General features: G+C 44.9%; 1 protein-coding gene across 1 annotated transcript; it reads left to right on the forward strand.

Annotated features, from left to right (window-relative positions):
- Positions 1-16,098: 16,098 nt before the first annotated feature.
- On the forward strand, positions 16,099-25,673 carry FGF23 (fibroblast growth factor 23). The gene is made up of 3 exons (XM_060253945.1): positions 16,099-16,433; positions 20,653-20,756; positions 23,289-25,673. Exons 1-3 carry the CDS (start codon positions 16,211-16,213, stop codon positions 23,661-23,663), a joined length of 702 nt encoding a protein of 233 aa, XP_060109928.1. The 5' UTR covers positions 16,099-16,210; the 3' UTR covers positions 23,664-25,673.
- The last annotated feature ends 374 nt before the right edge of the window (positions 25,674-26,047 follow it).

Consider the following 26,047-nt stretch of genomic DNA (forward strand, 5'->3'; position numbering starts at 1 on the left):
GCTACCTCTGAAGGAGTCATCTTCTGTCTCTTGTTGAGGAAATATCCAAGACTGGTAAATAATGTTCTTCTACCATGGGCTGCATTTCTAGTCCTTTTATACAAAACCCACAGGTCAGGCACTAATCTCACAATACCACACTAAGTAGGTGGGGCTGACCTAATTAGCCATATTTCATCCTTCTCTAGGTACAGTAATTTACTGCTCAAGTGTCAAAGCCACATTAATAGCAGTTTATGTGGAGAACAAACCTTTTTTTTGAGCAGGAACGCACAGGAACACGATTCTGGCTGGCTTGGTGTCAGGGGGTGTGATCTATTATGCAAATGAGTTCCTGCTGGGCTTTTCCCACAAAAAAGCCCTGTGGGAAACAATGGAGATGTCAGGGGGTGTGACCTAATATGCAAATGAGTTCCTGCTGGGCTTTTTCTGCAAAAAAAACCCCAGGTGGAGAAACTTGTGACTAGATATTCCAGTTTCCTTCAATTAAAAAACAGGTCGGGGGAGCAATTTGGATCAGGACTGTGGTATTGAAGGAGGAGTGTAAAACCTTTTCTGTCCTGTCACACCCATTCTGCAGACACCCCATTAATCAGTTTTTGAGTTCATTTCAAGAGTCTGACCGTCATCTACAAAGCCCTGAATGACCTTGGACTACCTCCAGCTATGCTGCATGAGAACAACTTCACTCATCCAAGAAAACCCTTCAAAGAGCGACACCCTGCAAATGGGTAAAATTGGCAACTGCCCATTCATGGGTGGCTCCCAGCTTATGGAATGGCCTGCCTGAGGAGGCCCTGATGATTTACAACCATCCTTCTGCCATTCTACAGAAGGTGCACACAGGGCCGGTGCTAGGTTTTCTGGCACCCTAGGCGAATCACCCAGTAGTACCCTCCCATTATTAAAAAAAATATAGGTAAAATTAAGAGCGCCAAACTTGAAACTTTTCACATTTTTAATTTACTGATTTTTAATTTTAATTTTTCAAAAAAATGTGATAGGTTATAAAAAAAATTGTGAGAATAAGTGCTTGCCGGCCATGCCAGGAAGCTGGGTGGTGGGATAGGTGGGAGGCCAAGTCGCACATCGGGGACAGGGGGGTGGCTTGGCTTTGTTGAGGGCAGCTTGGTGATGGGAGAGGACAAGGTGAGAGTGGTCAGGAGCCAGAATCATGTGTCAGAGAGGGGGCACCCAGTGGTACCCCCTAGGCCAGGTGGTGCCCTAGGCAACTGCCTACTTTGCCTACTCCCGCACACAGGCCCTGGGTGCACAATCATAATGTTCATGAGAGCATTTTGAAAAAGAGATTAGAATTGTAGATTAGAGATTAGAACTGTAGAACTGTAATATACAGGGCACCTTTATAACAGAATAGTCCACTACCATAATTATTGTAATTATTACCTGCTTTGTCTTTCTCTTGTACTACACTTTCTGTATTGTTTATAGTAGCTAGTTTGTTGTTCACAGCAATATATCTAATTCTCAACATAGCCCCATCTGTGAATAATCCAGAGACTGTGATCAGGAACAGGTAAGATAGATCTTTCTAGAAAACCGAGAAAAGCCTCATGCTAGCAGAAAAATCTGAGATGAGGAGAATGCCTAGAAGTCTGAAGAAACACCTGGACATTCTGAGCATTGAGCAGGTAACACCAGCTCAGCTCCAGATGACAGCAAGGGACAGCAAGAATCCTGTGAAGATACATCTGCACTTCCCAAGAACTTGGGCAGATCTTGAATTGCAGAATACCATCTACCAGTCAAATAGATGACTCTATCTATCTATCTATCTATCTATCTATCTATCTATCTATCTATCTATCTATCTATCTATCTATCTATCTATCTATCTATCTATCTATCTATCTATCTATCTGTCTGTCTGTCTGTCTGTCTGTCTGTCTGTCTGTCTGTCTGTCTGTCTGTCTGTCTGTCTGTCTGTCTGTCTGTCTGTCTGTCTGTCTGTCTGTCATCTATCTATCATCTGTCAAATTTATATCCCGCCCTTCCCTGACAGGCTCAGGGCAGCTAACAACAGTTTAAAAACATTAGCAATTAACGAACATATCATTTAAAAATAAAATATATAATAAAACATTTGCATACATATTAGTCCAAGATGGCAAGTTTCTAAATTTCCATTGTATTAGTTCAGTGAGATTGTCGGTGCTGTAAGGTAATAGCCCCCTAACCATTGAAGGCAAGTTTGAATAATTCAGTCTTACAGGCCCTGCAGAACTGTGGCAGGTCCCGCAGGGCCCTGATGTTTTTGGGGAGGGCATTCCACAAAGTGGGGGCTATTACCAAGAACGCTCTGGCTCTAGTGCTGGACAATCGAGCTTCTTTCGGTCCAGGGATCTTAAGGAGATTTTGAGACCCTGAACGTAGTGCTCTCTGGGGTACGTATGGGAAAAGGCGGTCCCAAAGGTAGACAGGTACCAGGTCATAAAGGGATTTAAAGGTTATAACCAGCACCTTGAAGCGAATTTGGAATGCCACAGTCTGGCTGCTGCGTTTTGTACCAGTTGTAGCCTCCGAAGTTGAGTCAAGGGCAGCCCCATGTAGAGGACGTTACAATAGTCTATTCTCGAGGTGACCATTGCATGGATCACTGTTGTCAAGTCATTGAGCTCCAGGTACGGAACCAACTGCCTTATCCGCCTAAGATGGTAAAATGCGGATTTGCAGTGGCTGCAATGGGCCTCCATTGTCATTGAAGGTTCCAGGAGCACCCCCAAACTCTTGATCCTCAACACTGGTGCTAATAGTGTCCCATCAAACGCCGTCAAGTAATCATCATCATCATCAAAATAAAAGAAGCAATGCCTGTGCTTTTATTATTTTTTTTAAAAGATCCAATCGGAGGTGTCAATGGCTATTGTGCTGGTTGCTAGGCAACAACAACAATATTGCCAGTATTAAAACCTTTGTTTCTGTCAGTTAAAGGCAACAGGATGGGGAGAATCCTTTCCAGTGTTATTGTACTGTCCCAGTCCATCTGTGATCTGCCTGCCACCACCCTCATGTCCACTTGTAGGGTTCTGTTTGCCAGTCACATTAATATGGAATGGAATTAGTATAACTTTTTTGGAAACAAGTTGAGAATTTTTATTCCAGCTGATAGTTCTTAGATTTACCATAGTCCATGGATCTAGCAAGCATTTTTTTTTTACTCAGCGTTAGCTGACAAATGGTTCGTGATATTCAACTATTAATACCATTCAGGAAATATGTATATCCTGTATTAAACTGTCTTGGGGGGGGGAGAAGTTTCAGAGTTTTTCCCAGCAATTTGTTGACCTCTCTGTCAAGACAGTCGTGAGGCCAGTTTGCAGTGTAGATTGTCACATCTGAAAGGGTAGTATTACTGGGTCTTTTGCCCAGTGTAGAATCCCCCTGAGTTCACCCCCAAAGCATGATTTTCCCCCCAATGCTGCAAATAGGATTCTAGGAATTTCACTAGGTAACATACACTATGGAGAGAAACGTGCAGAAAGCCAAGAGGACGGATAATGTATTTGGCAGCCAAGACTCAGAAATTACCGGCACAGATTTGTTGACTAGATTTGCTTTACGTAGGTGAGCTAAACCAGGATGTTTGCCGTGTGTGGGTTGTGTGACAATGACAGGCCACCCCAAATATGGTCACTGCAGGATGTGTGTTTCAACACACCACAAGGACTAAGATCTGTGGCCAGGAGCGCATACGTACAAAGGATCCACAGTGTATTCTGGTGATGGCCTATAATTATTCCTAGAATATAACTGCTGGAGAAACAGCCCTTCTTAGTCCCGCTCACCAACACATGAACTTCCCAAAGCCCACAATTACAGCAAGGTTGAAAAACAGGGATGTATTTGTTTTGGGGTTTTGTTGAAAATCTAATAAAAATATTTCATTCCTTTTCCCCAAGCTCTAGAGCAGGGGTATCGAAATCACTTGTTATGAGGGCTGGATCAGACATAAATGAGACCTTGTCGGGCCGGGCCATGCCATGCTGGGCCGGGCCATGTGTGTACCTATTTAAGAATAGGTAGCTGAGATATAAACTTTATAAAGGACAGGAAAAGGAAAGGTCCCCTGAGCAAGCACCAGTCGTTTCCGACTCTGGGATGACGTTGCTTTCACAACGTTTTCACGGCAGACTTTTTACGGGGTGGTTTGCCATTGCCTTCCCCAATAAAGGACAGAGACAAACACAATTAAATATTCTTTTTTAAAAAACTTAAAATAAAACATGCTTAAAACATCAGCACTCATTGGTCTTAAAGGTGCTTTCTTTGTATTTCTCCCATGGGATCCAAGGAACTGGGCAAAGGAAGCTCTGGCTCTTTCCTTCCTTCCCCAGGGGACTGGGGTGGGGGAGCCTCAGCCAGTAGAAGAAAGAGAAGCTTGGCTCAATAGCTCTGCTGTGCGATTGAGAGAGTCTGGCAAAGCAAGCTATCCCTCCCCCCTTAGGGAGGAGCCTCAGCCAATAGAGAGAAAAAAGAGAGGTTTTGCTCTGTTGCCCCTGTGCGATTGAGCAAGCCTGGCAAAGCAAGCTGTGATGCAGAAGGAAGAAAGAGAGAGGGAGAAGGCAGCAAATGACAGCCAGTTGCTCGGGGGCCTGATGGGAGCCCTTTGGGGGCCTGATTTGGCCCCCGGGGTGCATGTTTGATACCCCTGCTCTAGAGTCTAGAGATACCTGAAAGAGAGAAGTAAAGAGATTTTTTTAAAATGGTGGGCATCAAGAAAGGCAAAGATTACATTAACTTGGCATTTATTTATGCAGGCAACTATATTAGACATCTTTCTAACATAAGCAACAAAATAAAAAAAAACATTCCTGTTCACCTTATAAATTTTACTGTAAGATTTTGTTCAGCCATCCTTTCTACTGGTGAAAAAAGGAAGGATCCACTCTCCTCTGTAATATCACATATAACTAATTTCATGCCATTATGTGATATGCCACATTTTCCTGTTCCCACACCACAGGCGACAGGCATCATGGAGAGACTCAGTCAGTGGTTTATGTGGCTCTTTCAGCTACATGTAGCACTGTTCCCCTATGGCAGCACCTGCCCCATTTTTCAGGGAAGTGGGCAAGGGTATTGCTCAATGGGGCTGCTCACTGTGAGCCATTGTGGTGTTGTGGTTAAGAGTGGCAGACTCTAATCTGGAGAAGTGGGTTTGATTCTCCACTTCTCACAGTTTGCTGGGTAACCTGGGGCCAGTCATGGTTCTCTCAGAGCTGTTCTCTCAGAGCTCTCTCAGGTCCACCTACCTCACAGGGTGTCTGTTGCGGAGAGAGGAAGGGAAGAAGGTTATAAGCTGCTCTGAGACTCTGAGGCCGTTTTCCCACTCACCTTTTACTGGCGCCACGACCATCCTGACGCCGGCGAATCTGCCTGGATTTCGCATCAGAAGCTCCGGCGCTCCCAGAAGCGCCGGCTACTTCCGTCGCTAAGCCAGCGCAAACGGAAATCGCAAAGATGCAGGAAAACGTTTGCGCTGGCTTAGCGACGGAAAGCGCCGGCGCTTCTGGGAGCGCCGGCGCTTCTGTTGCGAAATCCAGGCAGATTCGCCGGCGTCAGGATGGTCGTGGCGCCAGTAAAACGTGAGTGGGAAAACGGCCTGAGTGAAAGGTGGGATATAAATCCAACTCTTCAGCTGATAACAGATGGGCGATTTAAGCTGCCCCAGAGACAGCAGGCAGGCAGATCAAAAAAGTGCGTACACACGCGCACTTCTGCCTGCCATCCCACATGCAGACAGTCCTGGGCCAGATTAAACCTGTCTCAGAAAGCTACCACTTTCAAAGTGGTTCCTAAATTCTGAAGTGGCTCCAAGGCGCTTCCCTGGCCATCCAGATGGCCAGGAAGCACCTGGGGAGTGGCTGACAGGCACATGAGCGCTCTGGAAGCTCCTCCAGGGTACATGCAGCCTAGGAAGAGAAAGGAGATTGTAAACCACTCTGAGACTCCTTTGGCTAGCAAAAGGTGGGGTATAAATCCAATCTCCTCCTCCTCTTCTTGTTCTTCTCTGTACTGCAGAATGAGTGCTTATCTATCGCTTATCTATCTCTGCTTGTCCTCAAGGGCTCCTAATTTGTTATATATATTTTCATAAACAATTATAGCTAAGAAATAGCTCATGCAAATATCCTTTGCGAAGGGGCAGCTATCTCAGCTTTCCTCTTTAGTGCCCAGATATTATCCGAGATCTGTGTTTCATGAAGGATTTAACATCTTACCCAGCCGGTGCCCCCAAATACTGGCCTGAGAAAGAAGGCACCAGGAGTCAAGGGAGTTCTTGCCATTGTATGCCAGTGTAAATAAAAGACACAACTGGTCTGGATGTTTTTTCCTTGTACCAATTATGGAATGCTGCTTCGCTATGCCAGGTTCTGATTCCAAGGCCCAGGCCCACCTGTGTACATGTTGCTCAGGTCCTGTGACATCATCTGTTCTGTTCCAGAAGTGCACCTGTATAAACAAGAGCTCATCTCCCTGTCCTGAGCTATCAGAGCATGGGGGGCAAATGGAGGCTGCAATCTTATGAAGGCCTGTCTGCAAACACGTCCCACTGAAATGGCATTGCCAGCTAGTCTTTAACAGCTGCATAATTGGTGGGCATTCAGCCATGGTGATCAGGTGGCATTCCATATGCTTGCTTTGTGAACCACCCCTTATTTCTGAGAAAATGGCTTTCATTTGACCATAGTTAAAGTACAGCCCACTAGTTTGCACATGCTTACCTCTCCCACTGGAATAACGTGACCTTAATTTTGACCACAAAATCCAAAGATCAACTTTGCTCAGTTTGAATGAACATTCACACCACCAGCACCCCTTAATTTGCTCCACAATCTCATTTCATCCTGCATTAGAAGCATGATATTTATTTTTTTCTGCTTTCGTTGCTTGAGAGTATCTCATACCTACTCTGGGAGAACCAATATGCCAGCTTGGTGTAGTGGTTAAGAGCAGAGGACTCTAATATGGGAGAACCAGGTTTGATTTCCCTCTCCTCCACATGCAGCTGCTGGTATGACCTTGGGTCAGTCACAGTTCTCTCAGAACTGCTCTCTCAAGAATAGTTATTGAAAGAGCTCTCAGCCCCACCTACCTCACAGGTGTCTGTTATTGGGACAGGAAGGGAAAGGAGATTGTAAGCCACTCTGACACTTCAAGTAAAGGGTGGGGTATAAATCCAATACCAGCTTCTTCTTTTGATTGGGTTTTGTTTGTACCACCAGGACCCATGACTGTTGGTAGGGTTGCCTTGCCAGCCTTTATGGGGGACTTAGAGATCTCCCAGAATTACAACTGATCTCTGCTTTGGGGGGGGTAAAATCTATGGCATTATACCTTGCAGAGGTTCTCTCTGTTTCAGCAGAAATACATTTTCAAAGTAAATTTTGTTCTTGCTTGGTCAAAACCTCCCCCCCCCAACCCATTCCAAGAAGCTTGAAGAGTTTGAAGGTAGCCAAGTTACTCTGTTGCAGCAATATAAAATGGCACTGTAGAGACCAGGGCTTTTTTTGTAGGGAAAACCCCAGCAGTAACTCATTTGCATATTAGACCACACCCTCTGACATCACCCTTGATTAACCCAGGGCTTTTTGTGGGGAAAGCCGAGCAGGAACTCATTTGCATATTAGGCTGCCCCCCTGATGCCTAGCCAGCCGAAAATGGATTCCTTTGCGTTCCTGCTCAAAGAATGCCCTGGTAGAGACTAATAAAATGTATTCCTTAATGAGTTTTTGTGATGCACTTCATCAGATGCACAGAGCATTCTTCTGTTCAGTGGAAGTATTAAAATGCAGAGCTGCTTAAAACAGAAAGGTGGTGGTGAGGACTTTACTAAGAAAGGCCAGTTTTGAGCAGTATCCAATCAACTGAATATTAAACTGGCTTCTCTTTATAACCTCTCCCCCTCACACACACCCATTCTGTTATCCAAAGCTTTGTATATAAATACCTTGCCATAACAGATGAACACTTTCTCAGAACTGTTCTCTCAAGAGCAGTTCTCAAAAGAGCTCTCTCAGTCCTCCAGGGCCAACCCATCCACTAGGCAACCCTAGGCGGCTACCTAGGGCACAGCCTGGGGAAGCACCAATTAGGGCCCTCCTGCCCAACCTCGCCCCCTTGGTGAGAGAAATAGGCGACCCCGATGCAGCTCCTGCACCTTAGAGAATGCATGCCACCTGACTGCCATCGCTCAGTCTCCTGGAGCTGCGCTTCCAGAAGCACAGGGGAAGCTGAGCAATGGCAGCCAAGTGGTGTGTGTGCTCTGAGGCGCAGGAGCCACACCATGCTGTGCTGCTGCTGTGGCACTCGCCCTTGCCCTCACTGAGGGTGAGGGTGGGAGGAGGAAGGTTGTGGGCAGTGCGGTGGGATGGTGGACCTTGCCTTGGGCACCAGATGCCCTGAAGCTGGCCATGCCTACCTCACAGGGTGTCTGTTGTGAGGAAGGGAAGGAAAGGTGTATTTTTCCAACAGAAGGAGGTTGTAAGCTGCTCTGAGACTCCAAGTGAAGGGCAGGTTGTAAATCCAACTCCTTCTCCTCCATTTTCTCCAGGGGAAATGATCTCTGCCATTTGGAGATAAGCTGTAATTCTGGGAGATCCCCAGGCTCCACTGGGAGGCTGGTGAGCCTATATCTTGCCTAGTTGAGCCCCAGCTAGCTGAGATAATTCAGAATCTGATAAACAGGGAAAATCATAAACACTGTCATAAGTGAGTCGGCGAGACAAAGCTTTAATTCCTGAAGAACTGTATCTTCATCCCTTGTCTGTCTCTGGGGAGGGGGTATCACTAACTATCCCAGGCTCCCCTAGCACTACAGTAAAGCTCCTGTCCATCACTGCAGACATTTTGGAAAGGTTTCTGCCAGGGCACCACTGCCAGCCCATCTTTGCGGAGCTGTGTTTGCTTAAGTTGCAAGGCTAAAGTAAATTTGTTTAAAGCCCGTGCTGACAAACTGTGACTGTAGAAGTTGCCTTTTAAAGTTTTCGTTCTTTTGCTTTTTGCTTTTCAAGCATTTTTTTTCTTACTAAAAATTAGAATGTACAGCATTTGGAATTATTAACCTTCTCCTTCCCTCGGAAAGGCATTTCTTCTGCAAGTTTAACTTTCAATAATAAATATAGTGTTTATTGTTTTAGCATGTTAGCTAGGATTGCCAGAAGGGACTAAAGCAGAGAACAAGTTGCCAGCCTCCAGGTGAGGCCTTGAGATCTCCTGGAATTACAGCTGCTCTTCAGACGGCAGGGATCAGCACTCACTGTACATCTCAGTATTCCCTTACAACTGTGGTGTTAAATTAGTTCTATACTTTTACCACCATCTTGAAAATCATAGGCTTCACTTCTGGGTTTTATGTTCAAAAAGTTAGAGCTTAATTAAAAAGGAACATCCTTGCAGTTTCCGTGTGATGACTGAACAGGTATGAAGAACACTGTCCTTTGGAAACTTGCCATTTGAGTACTGAGTGATTGGGTGGCAAGATCTGTATGTCACTCTGCTGGCTGGTAAACAGCCTTGGCAGTTACATTTCCGGGAGTGCTGCCTGCTACTGTGCAGAATAACACATATTCTTCACTGCCCCCCCCCCATTCAAGCTGACTCCTTTCCCTTTATTGCCTTCCCTATAGCAAACTTTGCTTTCTTGTATTCTGTAAAGAACTGTACACATAGCTGGTGTATAACAGATACTTTTAGGGTTGCCAGCCTCCAGGTGGGGCCTGGCGATCTCCTGCTTTTACAGCCGATCTCCAGCTGACAGAGATCAGCTCCCCTGGAGAAAATGTAACAAGAAAAAGGGATCACAGTAAATTGGATAGGCAATAGAAGTTAAACAACTACTGTGATGGTAAACAAAGAATATAGTAACCATTAAAAAACTTGCATATATTTTAATGCTCAACATTTTAAATTTTACAAACTTCATGTCACAATAAAATCCAATTTAAATAACCATTCATATATTTCATATTGTAAATTAGACATACTTCATGTTATAATAGAGGTCCAATATTAACATTTCCATATTGCAAAAAAAGTCATATTTCATATTGTAAATTAGGCATCCTTCATGTTGCAAAAGAGGTCCAATATTAACATTTCCATATTGCAAAAAAGTCATATTTCATATTGTAAATTAGGCATCCTTCATGTTGCAAAAGAGGTCCAATATTAACATTTCCATATTGCAAAAAAAAGTCTATGAGCACCCGGATATAGGCCCATTTCATCACTAGACTTCCTCGAGTAACAGCCACTACCAGTACTGTGCCTATCCTGAATTCAATACCTCTTAGAATTCTAAGTATTGAATTCAGGATAGGCACAGTACTGGTATGTTTGAAACCATACACTTAAGTGTTTTGAGCTAAAATTGCTGCAAAAAGAAGGGCCTGCTCAACATTAAAAATAAAAAATATATTTAATTATTAAGAAAATAAGAGCAAATGGCCATCTAAAGAACAGCTTGCCTAATATATTCATAGAGGGTTGCAGGCCAGCAAACTCCAGAAGGTTTTAGCATCTGGTTGAATGTATCAGTTTGAACTGGCTCTAGCTGCTATATGAAAAATGTACACACTTAAGTGTCTTGGAGTGATTGAGAGTAAAGATGTGATAAGAAGAATCATGAGCACTGGTGGCTGTTACTCCTGAAAAAGCATAGAAAGGCATTACTCCCGAGGAAGTCTAGTGATGAAATGGGTCTATATTCTGGTGCTCATAGACTTTTTTTGCAATATGGAAATGTTAATATTGGACCTCTTTTACAACATGAAGGATGACTAATTTACAATATGAAATATATTTGGTCATTACCTGGTCATTACCTTTAAAGCCCTATATGGCCGAGGACCTGCCTACCTGAGGGACCGTCTCTCCCCATATGAGCCCCAGAGAGCGCTGAGGTCAGCTGGAAAGAACCAGCTGAATATCCCTGGGCCAAGGGAGGCCAGATTGAAGACCACCCGGGATCGGGCCTTCTCCATTGCGGCTCCACTGCTGTGGAACCAACTCCTGGAGGAGGTACGGGCCCTGCGATGTATAGACCAATTCCGCAGGGCCTGTAAAACCTACCTCTTCAAAATAGCCTTCGCCTAATACTGAGCTAAGAAAGTGCCGCTGGATATGTTTTTTTCTGCCATTGAACTTATGAAAGACCTGTTATAGCACCATAATGTTAATTTTAATATAATCTGTAAATTGATTTATGATGTTTTTACTGTTATGTATGATTTTATTGTATTGCATTTGTATGTTGTGAGCCGCCCTGAGCCTGCTTGTGCGGGGAGGGCGGGATATAAATAAAAAGTATTATTATTATTATTAATGTTTATTTAAATTGGATTTTTATTATGACATGAAGTTTGTAAAATTTAAAATGTTGAGCATTAAAATATATGAAACTTTTTTAATGGTTACAATATTTTTTGTTTACCATCACAGTAGTTGTTTAACTTCTATTGCCTACCCCTGGAGAAAATGGCTACTTTGAAGGGTGGACTCTGTGGTATTGTACCCTGCTGAAGCCCCTCCCCTCCCCAAACTATGCCCTCCCCCGGATCCACTCACAAAGTCTCCAGGTATTTTCCAACACAGACCTGGCAATTCTATTTAACAGTAATAAGATTTCCAGATATTACCAACTGCTGCTAATTTTTAAAGTAGAACTCGTTATAACAATGATGTTAACAAATTGGGCATTTGGGGAACAGAGTTTGATTTAATAGCCAAAGGCACATCCTTCGCTCTTCAATCCCACGGCTGCTCCTTTCTCTCCTTCTTGCTACAGCTTATCCTGGGAGTATATGAAACCCGCCTCTTTAATAGATGAATTCCTAGAGTGGAACTCCCTCTCTGTCAAGTCTAGCTTCAACTCTGGCTCAAACAAAGAGCATGCTGGGTAGAACCAAAGTATAACCAAATGCTACTAGCAAACCTTTTCCTGTTCCCCCCTCCCTTCCCTAGAGAAACTCCCTGCTTTGAAATGGTGATGTGTGAAAAGTCTTATCTGAACCTTCCCAGCTCATGTCCGGGGAAGAGGAAAGAGCCTGAAAACCATCTAGGCCAGAGGGCCTAATCAACATGAGAATGTATTGGTAACATCTATGTGTGACTGTCCCCTGCGCAATTCCCCTACCAGTAGGAATGCCTTTGAAGTACTCCTTAAATGCAATGTATCTACTATATGTCTTCAGTCTTTTCAAGCCTTGGCTTAGGCCACAAGTATCCAGTATCTATAAACTAGTTTCTTTGTATCTACATCGACTCGTTATTGAATCTGCAGACTTGACACTCTCTTCACATGAAGGGGTGTGTCTTCTGGAATATGCTAGTTGGAACTGGGTTGTTGGTAGTTAAGACTCCAGCCCTTATTAAGTCTAAGTTGTTCCCTGCCCTGCTGTTCTGCATATTAAAGAAGGTTTTGAAGACATCCTGCTTGCTGAGTCCCTTTGGCCTTGGGGCAGGCCATGTTACCCACCTCCACAGTGAGTACACTTTGCAAAGGAGCCAAACACCACAAAACGGATGCCCACATTTTCTCACAGGAAATAGTGGGGCTAGGAGACACCAGGACAGGGAATGACTGGGGCAAGAGAAGCCATGACCAGTTTTGTAGGTGTACAATCACTATAGAAGGTCTGAATATTGAGCAGATCATGAAGAAGTCCCACCAGACAGAAGTCTGAGGCAGAACAAGAGGTCATGGGACACAAAGTGTTGGTGACGCAGAGCTAGAATTGCCAGAAGGGACTGCAGCAGATTACAAGTTGCCAGCCTCCAGGTGAGGCCTTGAGATCTCCTGGAATTACAGCTGATCTTCAGACGGCAGGGATCAGTTTGGTTATGGCAATGATCCAGGACCCTGTAAGTATTGTAATAATTAAATATGAATTTAGGACTTAGGAATCCTTCAACTGCCAAGGTGACTTCATCAGCCCACAGATTAGAATCAGATCTGAGCCCACTCCTCCCATCCCCTACTAATCCCCCCCCCCCCGCAGCAACCCTACATAGAACCTGGAGATCTCCCAGAATTACTCCCAGATAACTGATTTCCAGGCCATAGAGACGAGTCCCTGTACAGAGAATGGCTGCTTTGGAGGGTGGACTATATGGCATTGTAGCTTACAGAAGTCCCTCCCCTTCCCAATAGGCTTCCCAACCCTCCCGCCCTGGCGGGCAACCCAGGATTTCCACCCTCTTCCCCCCCTGCTCCCCAAAAAAACAGAAGCGGGGGGAGGGGGGAAATGGTGCCGGGGAGCATGGCGAGCCGGCCGATCCTGGAGCGGGCGAGGCCACCGCGCCACGCCGCTGCCACCCCCTCCCCGCCCACCGCAGCTGCTCCTCCAAGATGGGCCCAGGCTGAGGAGCAGGCAAAATCAGAGGAGCAGGCAAAATCAGAGAAGGGGAGGGCAAGGCAGGCCAGGAGCATGGCGAGCCACAAATCTGGGCCCTTCTAGGACCCGGACTTGCGGCTTGCCACGCCCCCGGCCCGCCTCCACCCCCCCCTCCGCTTCCACCCCAGAGGCGGAGCGGGCGAGGCTGCCGCGCCTCTGCTGCCTCTTTTCTGCTCCCCGTGGCTGCTCCTCCGAGATGGGCTCAGCCTGAGCCCATCTCGGAGGAGCAGCCACGGCGAGCAGAGAAGAGGCCGCAGCTGCGGGGCGGCTCGCCACGCTCCCCGGCGCCGTTTACCCCCTCCCCCTAGCTCCACCCCAGTGTCTCCTGGCTCCACCCCCAAAGTCCCCAGATATTTCTGGGGTTGGACTTGGCAACCCTACTTCCCAAGCCCCTCCCTCCCCCCTCCAGGGCTCCCCCCCTCTAAATCTCCAGGAATTTCCCAACCTGAAGTTAGCAACCCTATGGACCTACTGGTCATTCCCCTTGCTCCATGGGCTCTTGCTTGGTAGACCCCCCACCCACACACTGAGCAGCCTGGATATGCCTCTTATCTGGCCTGGGAGCACCCTGAGCTACTGTCCAGCCTACCACACCAGACACACCCCAGTTAGGGTTGCCAGCCTCCAGATGTATAGAAATCTCCCTGAATTACAACTCATATCTAGATTACAGAGATCAGTTCCTCTGATAGTTTTGGAGGGATGACCGTATGATGTCATATTCCTGCTGAACTCCCTCCACAAGCTCCACCACACCAAAGTCCCACCCCCCAAAACTCCAGGTGTTTCCCAAGCTGGAGTCAACAACTCTCCCCAGGCTGCCAGCTGGCCTGCCATCCCAGGTGGAACTGGAGCTGCGGGGGTTGCACGGTGCACTTGTCACTGGCAAGCCAATGGGTTTCCTGGTGCCTAGGGTTGGCAGCCTCCAGGCAGGGCCTGGAGTTCTCCCACAATTACAACAGATTTCCAGACTACAGAGATCAGTTCTTCTGGAGGCAATAGCAGATACGGAGGTTGGACTTTAGGACACTGTGTCCCTCCTGAGCTCCCCAGACTCCAGCCTCAAATTCCCAGGAATTTCCCAACCTGGAGTTGGTAACCTTACTGGCACACCCCATCTCTGTTACCCTAGGCAACTGCTGAGGCCAGGGGTGGCCAAATTTGCTTAACCTAAGAACCACATAGAATAAATATCAGATGTTTGAGAGAAGGAAGGAAGGAAAATGGGGAGGGAGAGATGGAAAGAAAGCATCTTTAAATGCATTCTCCAAGCTGCTGGCTAGCCTGGCTTGGAGAAGTTATTTAAAGAGGTGAATGACTTCTCCAAGCATGGGGGTTTCAAAAGTCACATGATATGTGTGAAAGCCACATGTGGCTCCCAAGCCTCAGTTTGGCCACCCTGGGCTGAGGCCCACCCGGTGGATAGGCCACTTCTAGGTGGGAACCCATACCCAGCCTGTGTATTCCATCATGGGTGTAAAGTAGTCCAGGGATGAAACCAAAGTTACAAAATTCAGCCCACAGGAAGAATTCAAGGTGATGCTGATGCATTTTTTCTCCTCTCCCCAAGCAAAAACATCCACTGTTTTTACAAGATCAGAGCATATGGGTTCCGTGGTCCTCCTTCTCCCCACAGGGTCAGCACAATTAATAATGTCATGTGCTGTTGGGTTGCAACTGACTTATTGCAACCCCAGGACCATGGGGGATTCAAGGAAAGAGACGAACAGAACTTTCCTCTGCCTTCCTCAGAAGCCTCCCATCCAAGTTCTAATGCTCTCGACCTCTGCTTAGCTTCCAAGCTTTGATGAGATCAGGCAAAGCTGGGCTATCAAGGCTGCTCCAATTTGGCTAGTGCCATAGAAAAACAACTCCCAAGTAGGTTGATTCAGGGGGGCAGCCCTCTTGGCCTGAAGCAACAGAACAAAGTCTGAGTCCAGTGGCACCTTTAAGATCAACAGAGTTCAATTCTGGGTATAAGTGCTCATGCGTATGCATGCTTCTTCAGAGACATCTGAAGAACTGTGCATGCACACGAAAGCGTATACCCAATCTCAAATCGGTTGTTTTCTAAAGTTGCAGAACAAGTGCAGGATCTCTCTTAAAACTCACTTTCACTTGCAAGGATAGAACGGCACACCGTCCAGTCACACACACCCTTCTGGTTCAGGGGGAACGCAATGAAAAGGCTGGTTCTGTGGTATGTAGCACCGGCAAGTCAGGCCTTGGTACTTGGCTTAAAGAGCATCTGCTTCCAAGGCCTGAAAACAGTTCACTCATTTGTGGTGTGTAGCTTCAAGGTGCCCCTTGCTGGACTGGGACCCTTCTGCCTGAAACGGTGATGTATTCTTGGGAGGGAGACCTCTCTGATGGCACGCCAAGGCAAGAAACTGGGCTAATCTCGATACAGTCAGTGGGAAGCATTCTGATGTCAGAGGGTGTTTTTCTTCCCATTTCCAGATAATGCTTGAACATATTATTAGTGTCCCAAAGCTGACTATGGAAACCGCACACACCTTCCCGAGAAACCTACGTGCATCCCCTGGGCTGTTGAGGTCTCAGGACATTCCTAAAATATTGCCATCATAAAACAAAAGGATGTGTCTCACTGGGTCCCCACCCTCCCTTATGTGATGTCACGCAGCTGCCCTTTAAAAAGCTGCAGCAAAAATTGTAGGGAACCCATGTGAGGATTCAGACGCCAAAAGAAAAGGGAGATACAGAGGGAGGAGGAGGAAAAGAGAGAGTGTCAAGTTTCAAGGTCCTGCCTCAGCCACTAAGGAAAGCGTGCTATGGCCCGGGCTTCTCAGTGCGGCTTCCTGGAGTTTGTGCTGCTGGCAATGTGCAGTTGGGAGGGAATCGCTGCTTTTCCAAACGCCTCCCCATTGCTCAGCCCCAACTGGGGGAACTCGGACAGTCTGCTGCACCTGTATACGTCTTCCTCAAGGAACAGTTTCCACCTGCAAATTCACTCCAACGGCCGTGTGGATGGAAGTCCTCACCAAACCGTTTATAGTAAGTAACAGGGGAGCAGGTGGGGAACTTTTGACAGTAATACTATCCGCTTATGAACAACTTGGAGGAACGGGGGTTTTTTTTATTTTCTTACAGTCATCACAACTGACTTATGGTGGCCCAGTAGGGTTTTCATGGCAGGAGACGCTCAGAGGTGGTTTGCCATTGCCTGCCTCTGCACAGCGAACCCTGGATTTCCTTGGTGGTCTCTCATCCAAATACTGGCCAAAGTGATCCTGCTTTGCTTCTGAGATCTGAAGAGTTCAATCTAGCCAGTAGCAAAGGAGGAACATTAGAGCACATTTTTGCCTCTTCTGCTCTCCTAACGCTGAAACTTTGGATCCACCAATACACCTGACAGTAGTGTCAGGCCAGTGAAAAGAAAATGCTTCAGCAACCAAAATGCATGATAGAGTTGTGGAATTCACCATCACTGTTTTGGGTGATGCTCTTTGGCTCAAGCCCTTTCCAGAGAGGACAGAACAAACGTGCATAGGGGGTGGCAGCTGGTTCCTTATTCATTCATTCACTCAAAGGTTTGCAGACAGCCTCCTGCTTACAGCTCTGTGCATGTGGGGTTCTCCCAGGAATTGTTTTTTGTTTTTTTTTTAAGTTTTGCATTGCGCAGAGAATACATACATGTGCACAGTGCAGCAGAGATTCCCACCCCAATGCATATTCATTCTACACCAATTATTGTCTGGAAAGCACTCTAGATAGCTTTTAAACAGGGTTAGACCTATTCATTTGTTATTGGAGTTCCTGATCTCATTAAATGCTTTTACATAAAGAAATAAATACGTTTATAAAGATTAGGGCAGCCAACAGTTACTAGCAAATGAAGAAAGCAAATACTGTTTGCATGAACCTTGGTCTGACTTGCTAGAGCATTAAATGTTCTTTATGTGCTTTGCCCAGAGGGCAATAAATGAAGCAGAAAAAATGATCGTTTAAGAATAATTGTAAAAACTGGATTACCTGGAAAGAAGTCCCACCCAAAACAATGGAACTTGGTCCAGACTAAACAGGTTTAGAACTAATGGGGAAAAACTTAGTGTTTTCACTCTCTCTCTTTAAAAACCGTTTGCTTAATAGTTAGGGTTTGATCTGGGTACTTTGGGGGTTGTACCATTTTGGGAGCAATCCAAAACAGATCTACTTGGAAATAATCCCATTCATTCAGTGAGGCTTACTCCCAGGAAAGAGTCCTCAAAACTGCAACCTTAGAACTTGCATAGGATTTCTGTCCCTATTAGTAGCAAGGGGAATCTGCCATTTGTCATACAAAGGTGACCCACATTGTTACCTGTTGGAATTTCCATTTCTGCACAGCTCTGACAGGTACAGTCTTCCCTTCTTGTGGCTAGGAATACACAGGAATTCTGCTTGCCAACAATGAGGTCTGGAGTGTTCAAGGTCCATGGAAGATCAATTCTCAAGTTTAGGCTTGACACAGATGGCAAAGCCTGCAAAGTCTGCTTGTTTTTTAGAGTCACCAGGGGTCCTCAGACTTTTTAAATAGGGGGCCAGTTCACTGTCCCTCAGACTGTTGGAGGGCCAGACTGTTGTGGTGGCTACCGTTACTGAACAAGGCCACGGGCCGTCAGTTCTCCATCTTCTGCATCTCTCTCCCTTCCCCACACCACGCACCCCGGCCTGGGAACTCACCTCACCTCGGTATCGCCTCACACTCTGTCTCCGCCGCCTCAGCCCAGTGCCGGAAGTGTGCGTTGCTAACGCGAGTTTAGGTCGAACGTCACTTCCGGTCTGATTTTGCCATAACCCGGCGGGCCGCATAAATGTCCTCAGCGGGCCGCATTTGGCCCGCGGGCCGTAGTTTGAGGACCCCTGATATAGACCCTCAAAGACTCAGGATGAGAAATACTGCCATGTCATAGAGTTGTCATAAAGGACTGCCACAGGAAAATGGGTGTGAACAAAACACTTTGAACACCATATAAATGCAAAGTATTATTATCATGTTGGGAGAGATGGCACCTTAGGGGTGGGAAGCAAAGTAAAAAGTAGTTCACCGTGAAAGAAAAACTATAATAACCCTAATTGTAATAAATCAATTCAAATACTTAATTCAAAACAATATACAATATAAATTTTTCACGTGTATATTTATAAATCATATGTCAAAAATCAAACAATCCCAAAAGTCCATAATTGAAAGATGATTCTTTTGTGATCCACTCCAGTGGTAAATAACAGAAAAAACTTCCAATGCAGCAAAAACGCTTGTTTTGCAAAGCCTGCATCTCAGATTATTTCTGTGGCTTCTGGGAACTCTCTCTTTCACAATGGCTATAGCCTTCCAACCTTCAAATGATGTCAAGAATTGTATGATTTTCGATGCACAATTTATATGTGTGAAATTGTTATATTGTATATTGCTTATGAGCCCCATGACGCAGAGTGGTAAAGCTGCAGTACTGCAGTCGAAGCCCTCTGCTCACGACCTGAGTTCGATCCCAGCGGAAGCTGGTTCAGGTAGCCAGCTCCAAGTTGACTCAGCCTTCCATCCTTCCAAGGTCGGTAAAATGAGTACCCAGCTTGCTGGGGGGAAAGTATAGATGACTGGGGAAGGCAATGGCAAACCACCCTGTAAAAAGTCTGCCATGAAAACATGAAAGCAACATCACCCCAGAGTTAGAAACAACTGGTGCTTGCACAGGGGACTGCCTTTACCTTTTATATTGCTTAGAAGTATTTGTTTAAACTGATGTATTACAATTAGGATTATTAGAGTTTCTCTATCACAGTGTGGTACTTTATACTTTGCTGGTATTTCCACTGTGATCCCTTTAAATTTCTACAGTAGTGGTGGGAAGCCAACTGATCATCAGTGTATTCAGATGTTTAAATGAAAAGGTGAGCAAACTAGCTTTGTGTGCATACTCAAAGCCTCCCTCTCCCTCCTTCCTTTCTCATGAGGCGCACAGCAAAAGAATTGTGGCTTAAATCTCACTCCAGTTACCCACAATGCACGAATGCAGGCCTGTGGTTAAAATACGAGTCACTTTTCCTTTCACCAGCCAGGAGGACTCTAAACAAGGGTTTAATCTTGGTTAAGGAATGGAAAAGAAAGAGAACCCCATATGATCCCCAGGATCATGCACATTTTTATTTAATAGCCATTCAGTCAGATGTTTGAATGCAGCTTTCTTTTATCTGTTTCCCAACTTTTTTAATTTAAAAAGAAAACACATGCAAATGACAACAGCTCAGCAATAGGATTCCGAAAATACAATAAGGAATATCAGAACATTAAATATGAACTGAGATAGCATCAAAGCAACTTCAAAACATAACTAGATTTTTAAAAGATCATTAAAAGCATCCAGCATGTAAAATCACGTAATAATTTAAAATGGTTGGAATCAAACCAACAGACAAAAGCAGTGGGTGTGCTCAAAACCAGCAGCTTTATCTGGGCCGGTCAAATTAATTAAAGAAAATCAAAGTCGAGGTGCCACTGTTGAAAAGACTCTGCCCCTCAAAGCTACCAGCTTCATTTCAGAGAGCACAGGTGTTTTTGACAGGATTTGTAAAGATGTTTGTATTTGGGAGCTAGGAACCTATAGGGCAGATTCCCCTTTGAGTGCCCTGATCCTATGTCATTTAGGGTTTTTAGTCATAACTAACATTTTGAAGGTCTGGAAGCAGACATACAAGAAAGCCACTGCCCAAAAGATAGTATTCACCTTGATAGATCAAATGTCTAACCCAGCTTCATGGGTTGGTGCCAGGCTGGTCCCCTAACACCCTGGAGCAGCATTTCATGGAGATCTGTAAACTGCATGGGGAAGGCAGAAAATCTAACTTTTTGCCACTGATATATTTGGTTGGGATCCAACCCCATGTGTTTGGATAAACTTTAGGAAGGTCTAAGGTTGGCCAGGCACAGATGCTAGAACTTACTTATGGGATGTTGTTGGCTATGTCTCATTTAAGGTGGGGAGGGATGGTGGCTCAGTGGTAGAGCATCTGCTTGGTAAGCAGAAGGTCCCAGGTTCAATCCCTGGCATCTCCAACTAAAAAAGGGTCCAAGCAAATAGGCATGAAAAAACTCAGCTTGATACCCTGCCAGTCTGAGTAGACAATACTGACTTTGATGGACCAAGGCTCTGATTCAGTATAAGGCAGCTTCATATATATGTTCCTATATATAAAAGATACCCTAATATTTGCCTACTTGATTCCCCTTATCCAGGTGCCCTGGTCATCAAATCTGAAGGGGCAGGCTTTGTTGTGATCAGTGGTGTGAAGAGTGGGTGCTATCTCTGCATGAACCTCAATGGGGATATCTTTGGATCGGTAAGTCTTCCTCATGCATACTTTAGCTGGGCATGCAAAATTATCTGGTGCCCTTATCCCAGTGTATGCAAACCTCCATCTTTCTTCTGCCAGTGCTTCACCATGACTCTCAGCATTCCAGAGCTGTGCCATAGAGAAGGTGGAGAAGGAGCAGCTCCCCAACCCTTCAATAGCACTAGGGATTTGGATTTGAATGTGACACAATTGTGAGTCTGCTGGCTGCAGGGAGTAAGATGGGCAACCATTTACAAGATGGTAACTTGCTCTGGCACACATGTAGCTTCTCAGAGAGCAAGCGCATGATAGGGTTTGGGCATAAACTGGGAACTTGTGGTTTTGTTCAGTTCATGGTTTGTGTTGTGCCCAGTTTGCGAACCACAAACCATCATGAACTTTTAGGGTCTAAACAAACCAGTTCAGTTCCTGAGGTTCATGATGCATGCTATTGACACCAAACATGTTCATGATGGCCCCCTGGCATGCTAGAGACACCAAACTCACAGGAGATCTCCAGTTGACTCTCCTCTACCTGCCCTCCAAGTTTGGTGAGGATTGGATTTATGGGTTATGGCTGAGTTATGGCTCACCCAAAGAAGGTGCCCCATCCTCCATTGTTTTCCATGGAGCAGAAAAGATAGCAAAAAAGCAAAGGCAATAGAAGCCTGGCAGAATGAGTCCCAGAGAATCTCTGCAGTAGAAACTGGAGCTAGTTTTTGCAAGCTCAGCAGAACCAGTGCCACTGTGGCACTGCAAACCCAACAAGACTAAGGTCAAGCCAGAGAATCCCTGCAGCAGAAATGGAAGGGAGGCATTTTTGCAAGCCCAGTAGAACCAGTGCAATGTACAGAGTGCCCAGCAGTACCAGTGTAATCAATGAGTGCCCAGCAGAATCCAGTGCCATTGTGGCACTAAAAGCTTTAAATAACTGATCTCAGAGTCACAAGAAATCCAAACAGGAGGGAGATTTTGCAAGCCCAGCACAATCCGTTACAAAACACAAAATGCCCAACAGAACCCTGTGCCACTGGCATTGCAAGCTTAAAAGGGCTGCTCTCAAAGCACAGAGACACAACAAATCCAAGCAAGGGGGTGGGATTTTGCAAGTTCTGTGCAAGAAAATGGGAAGGGAACACAAAAGAAAATGGGCAAAGGCAGAGAAACCCTCTTGAAACTGACAAGACTAGTTTAAAACTGACCCATCTGTTCCTTTGAAGTTTGGTGAACATCTAACTTGAGTGGAGATGGCCTGTCTGGAAATGTATCCATTCATTAACCCCCAGAAACAGCTTGAAAGTGCGTGGAAAGTTTGTGCCAGTTGACCTGCAATGAACTTGTTACAAACCATGAACCAACCAAATTTCGTCATGAATGTTAGTTTATGACCCAATTCTTTCCCATCCCTACTGCCTGGTTTTCCTCCTCCTCTTTCACAACAGGAAGGAGAATGCCATTGCTTTTCTGCTGATTGTCCATTTTTCTGCAATATAATTCTTGGTAGAATTTGGTAGTTCCCTCCCCCCCACCAAGGGCTGGTGTACATATGTGTTACTGAGAAAGAAGCTCTGGCCCTCATGCGGCTGGCATAGCTGAGAGAGCTGAGATGAAATAGGGGTATAGACAAAGGTTGACTGGTGACTAACAGGCCATATTAAGCAGAGGCATGCCCTTTGAAGTCCAGTGAAGTCACAGATGTAACTTCTTAGGATGGCAGTGTCCATCTCTCTTGAGCACCACTGCACATCTTCTGTCAAATACAGTGAAATGCTGTTGGCTATTGAACGATGTTGAGATATCATTCCATATCAATTAACAACTGTTAGCCAGAGCATCTGCCTTGCATGCAAAAGATCCCAGGCCTCAACAGTTAAAAGGATCAGGTAGTAGGTGATGGGAAAGACCTCAGCCTGAGACCCTGGAGAGAAGCTGCCGGTCTGAGTGACAATACTGATTTTGATGGACCAAGGGTCTGACTTGGTAAAATGGTGGCTTGATGTGTTCAAGTTATCGTCAAATATAAAATTGTGAAATCCATTATCATAGAAGGGCAAGAAGATATTCAGAGAATATTCAGTGTCAGAACTTGCAGCCGAGAATCTTGATAGGGTCTTTCTCCCCTGACTAGTTTGTTTGGGTTGGTTGCTTTGCATTGACTTAAAATTGCAACTATGTATGTGTGCGTGCATGTGTTAAATGCCAGCATGTCACTTCCAATTTATTATGATCCTATGTATTCCAAAACATCCTATCGTTAGCAGCCTTGCTCAGGTCTTGCAAACTGAAGGGCATGGATGGCTTTTTTTTATTAAGTCAATCCACTTCATGTTGGGTCTTCCTCTTTTCCTACTGCCTTCAGTTCTTCCTATCCTGATTGCCTTTTCCAGTGACTCCTGTCTTCTCATCATTTTGGTCATTTTAGCTTCTAGGGAGAGTTCAAGCTTGCTTTGATCTTGAACCGACTACAAATACCTATGTCTTTTCTAAATACACACATTGCAGCTCTAGTTTTAATATTGTCCCTATTGTGTTCTTCAGCACTACTTCAGTTACGAAGACTGCACTTTTAAACACTGGACTCTGGAAAATGGTTATGACATCTACCAGTCTCCAAAACACCACTACCTAGTCAGTCTGGGCAAAGCGAAGCAACTTCTGTTCCCTGGTATGAATCCACCACCCTTCTCCCAGTTCCTGTCCCGACAGAATGAGATTCCTTTCGTCCAGTTCAACACACCAGAACCACGCAGGTTCACCAGAGATGCCAACGCAGATCCCCTTCGTCTCATCATCCCAGCGCCGAACAGCCCGATAGAAAAACCAAGTGTGCAGCCACCCACACGCCTTTCTGCTGAGGGCATCATCAACGACCCACTTCGTGTAATTGTCAACAAAAACAGCCCTATTGGTTAAATCAGAATGGGAGACGAATCTGGGCAGCACCTTCGTTGCTGCATTGACCCAGAACATAACCTGAACAATTATTCTGAAAGTCCCTATTGAACTGCTATAGAGCCTTTTTCCAGGAAACCTGTTCAGGATAGGTCTTCAGGTTTAAAAAAAAAAAATACCCCAAATTATTCTTGAGCACTTTTAAAACAAATGGTCTTCCTTATACTGGATGGAAGAAGGCCTGAAATTTTAAGGTGGTCATCCACATCAGTTTGGTGAAGATTCCTGGGCAACACAATGTAGATAACACATAGTGGTATGCAGCTTGGCAAGAGGAGTTTTTAGCAATACTTGAAAAAGAGATTTACTTTAGTGAGTCTTTCCCTGACTGTGCTGTTCAGATAGCCTCTGCACCTGTTGACGTTGTTCAAATCTTCTTTCTCACCTTTCACTAGACTTTGGCTCAGATTTAACAAAGCACTTACAGAGCAGCTTTTTTGATTAATGCTCCAAATCACACTGATCACCTGTGGAGTGGGAAAGGGAAACTGTGGCTAGTGCCACTGGGGTCTCATGGCCCAGTTTATTACAGGGCTTTTTAAATGCCCCAGTTCACCCCTGAAGTTAAAACGGTTCAAAGCACAGCACACTGGAGCAACCTTTGAACTCCAGTCTACAGTCCTACTTGACAACACACACAAGCAATGGTACTGCAGGTGCAACCAACTTGGGGGTGTTTCCCAACTCTGGATCCTTCTCCCCCCCCCCCACCCACCCAATTGAAGACCAAAGTAGATAACACATAGTGGTATGTGGATTGGCAAGAGCAGTTTTTGGCAATACTTGAAAAAAGGGGGGGGGGATAAGAGTTGCAGAGGATGAATACAAAATATATTCAGTTCCATGGGTCTCCTATGACCTTGTGTGTCCAGAATGTTAAACCACTGTGTTTAAAGAGTTGTAATTCAGTACTGAAAGCGACTGATATTATAACATATAACAGAAAGTCTCACCAGAAATTGGCATCATTCTGCTGGCATCTATCAGAAGAGCTAATCTCTGTGATTGCCAGAATCATGTGAGATAGCTCTGAGAGAAGTGAATCACTTCAGACTGCAGACTATTCACAGCTTTAAAAAAAAAAAGTGCCGTGGACAGAAAGCTAACTTGGCAAGGAAAAAGTTTCACCCATCCCTTGCTATGCTTTTAATTTGGAGCACAATTTTCTGCATGCAGTCGAAACCACGCAGGAAAAACCATGCTACAGAGTCTTCTGACAGCAGGGGTTATCTTTTACTTCTCTTGGTTAGCACCAGCATTTTCATCTTCAAGCCCCTCTACAATTAAAAAACCCAACTAAAACATACATGTTATTTTAACATTGTATTTAAAACATTTCTGTGCTACCTTTCCCCCCAAACAGGATCCTCAGGTTAGAATCTTCAGATTTTTCGGTGGCATACCATTTGTCTTCCAGTTTGCTTTCTAAACTCTTCAAAAGGCTAGCCCTCCTAGATAGTCAACTGGTCCATTCTGGCTAGAAAACATGGGCTATTCCAGGGATCTGTGTCAGTCAACCAGGGCCATCTATGTGGGTAGACAATTAGATTTCAGTAATTTAGAGGGGTATGATTAATTCCTGCTTAGAAGGACTACATGCTAGCCTATTTTTATTTTTGTTGTTGTTTAAATCCTACCTTTTCTATTTAGCCCAAGGTGGCTGGTAAATGGCCTACGTTATGTACTGGACTGCACTACTGGAAAATATAAAATGGCCTTTTCTGGAAAAATGTAATTTTTTAAAAAAGATGAGGTAACTAAAAAAATGTCCGTGTTTTAGAATGAAGTGTTCAAAAGGAGAATATCACCTGCTAATAAGACAGGATTAATGCATTTTTATATTGCCATATTTATTTATTTATTTGAATGATTTACACTTATTGCAGGCATATTTATGAGTATTTATGAAGATGCATCCCTCAATTTTTTTTAATAAAGATCTAAATAAACGTTTCATTTTTCTGACAAAAATGCCTTTGACTGTGGTTTTTAAATTCCTCTACCTAAGTAGCTAATGCAGTTAGTCTGCTGTAAAAAAATCAAGAGCCCTTAAGTAAGCGGAAAGGATTGCAGTGTAGCTTTTCCAAGACACTATCACAGGATATTTAAGAATTCTTTCTCATGATAGTAACATGAGTACCTGGAACCACCCATTATTACATCTCTCTGTTTTCTTTTTCCATCTTAAGATCACTCTTAGAGTTTTGGTCCAGGGTTTAACAGGATATCCCCATTATTTAGTTACTTTTTAGGTCTAGATGTCTCCACCTCCAATGATTCTGTGAAGGAGCTTAATCCTCTTATGTCTTCTAGCTTATCTGACTTTCTGGCTTGGATCTAGTGAT

This window comes from Heteronotia binoei, chromosome 14 (genome assembly GCF_032191835.1).
Source record: "Heteronotia binoei isolate CCM8104 ecotype False Entrance Well chromosome 14, APGP_CSIRO_Hbin_v1, whole genome shotgun sequence".
Taxonomy (NCBI): domain Eukaryota; kingdom Metazoa; phylum Chordata; class Lepidosauria; order Squamata; family Gekkonidae; genus Heteronotia; species Heteronotia binoei.

Bases quoted from the DNA above. Each gene is read 5' to 3' on its own strand.
- FGF23 (XM_060253945.1), top strand. From the start codon at position 16,211: ATGGCCCGGGCTTCTCAGTGCGGCTTCCTGGAGTTTGTGCTGCTGGCA. The intron at 16,434-20,652 runs GTAAGTAACAGG...CCCCTTATCCAG, and splicing joins TCCTCACCAAACCGTTTATA to GTGCCCTGGTCATCAAATCT. The intron at 20,757-23,288 runs GTAAGTCTTCCT...TGTGTTCTTCAG, and splicing joins ATGGGGATATCTTTGGATCG to CACTACTTCAGTTACGAAGA.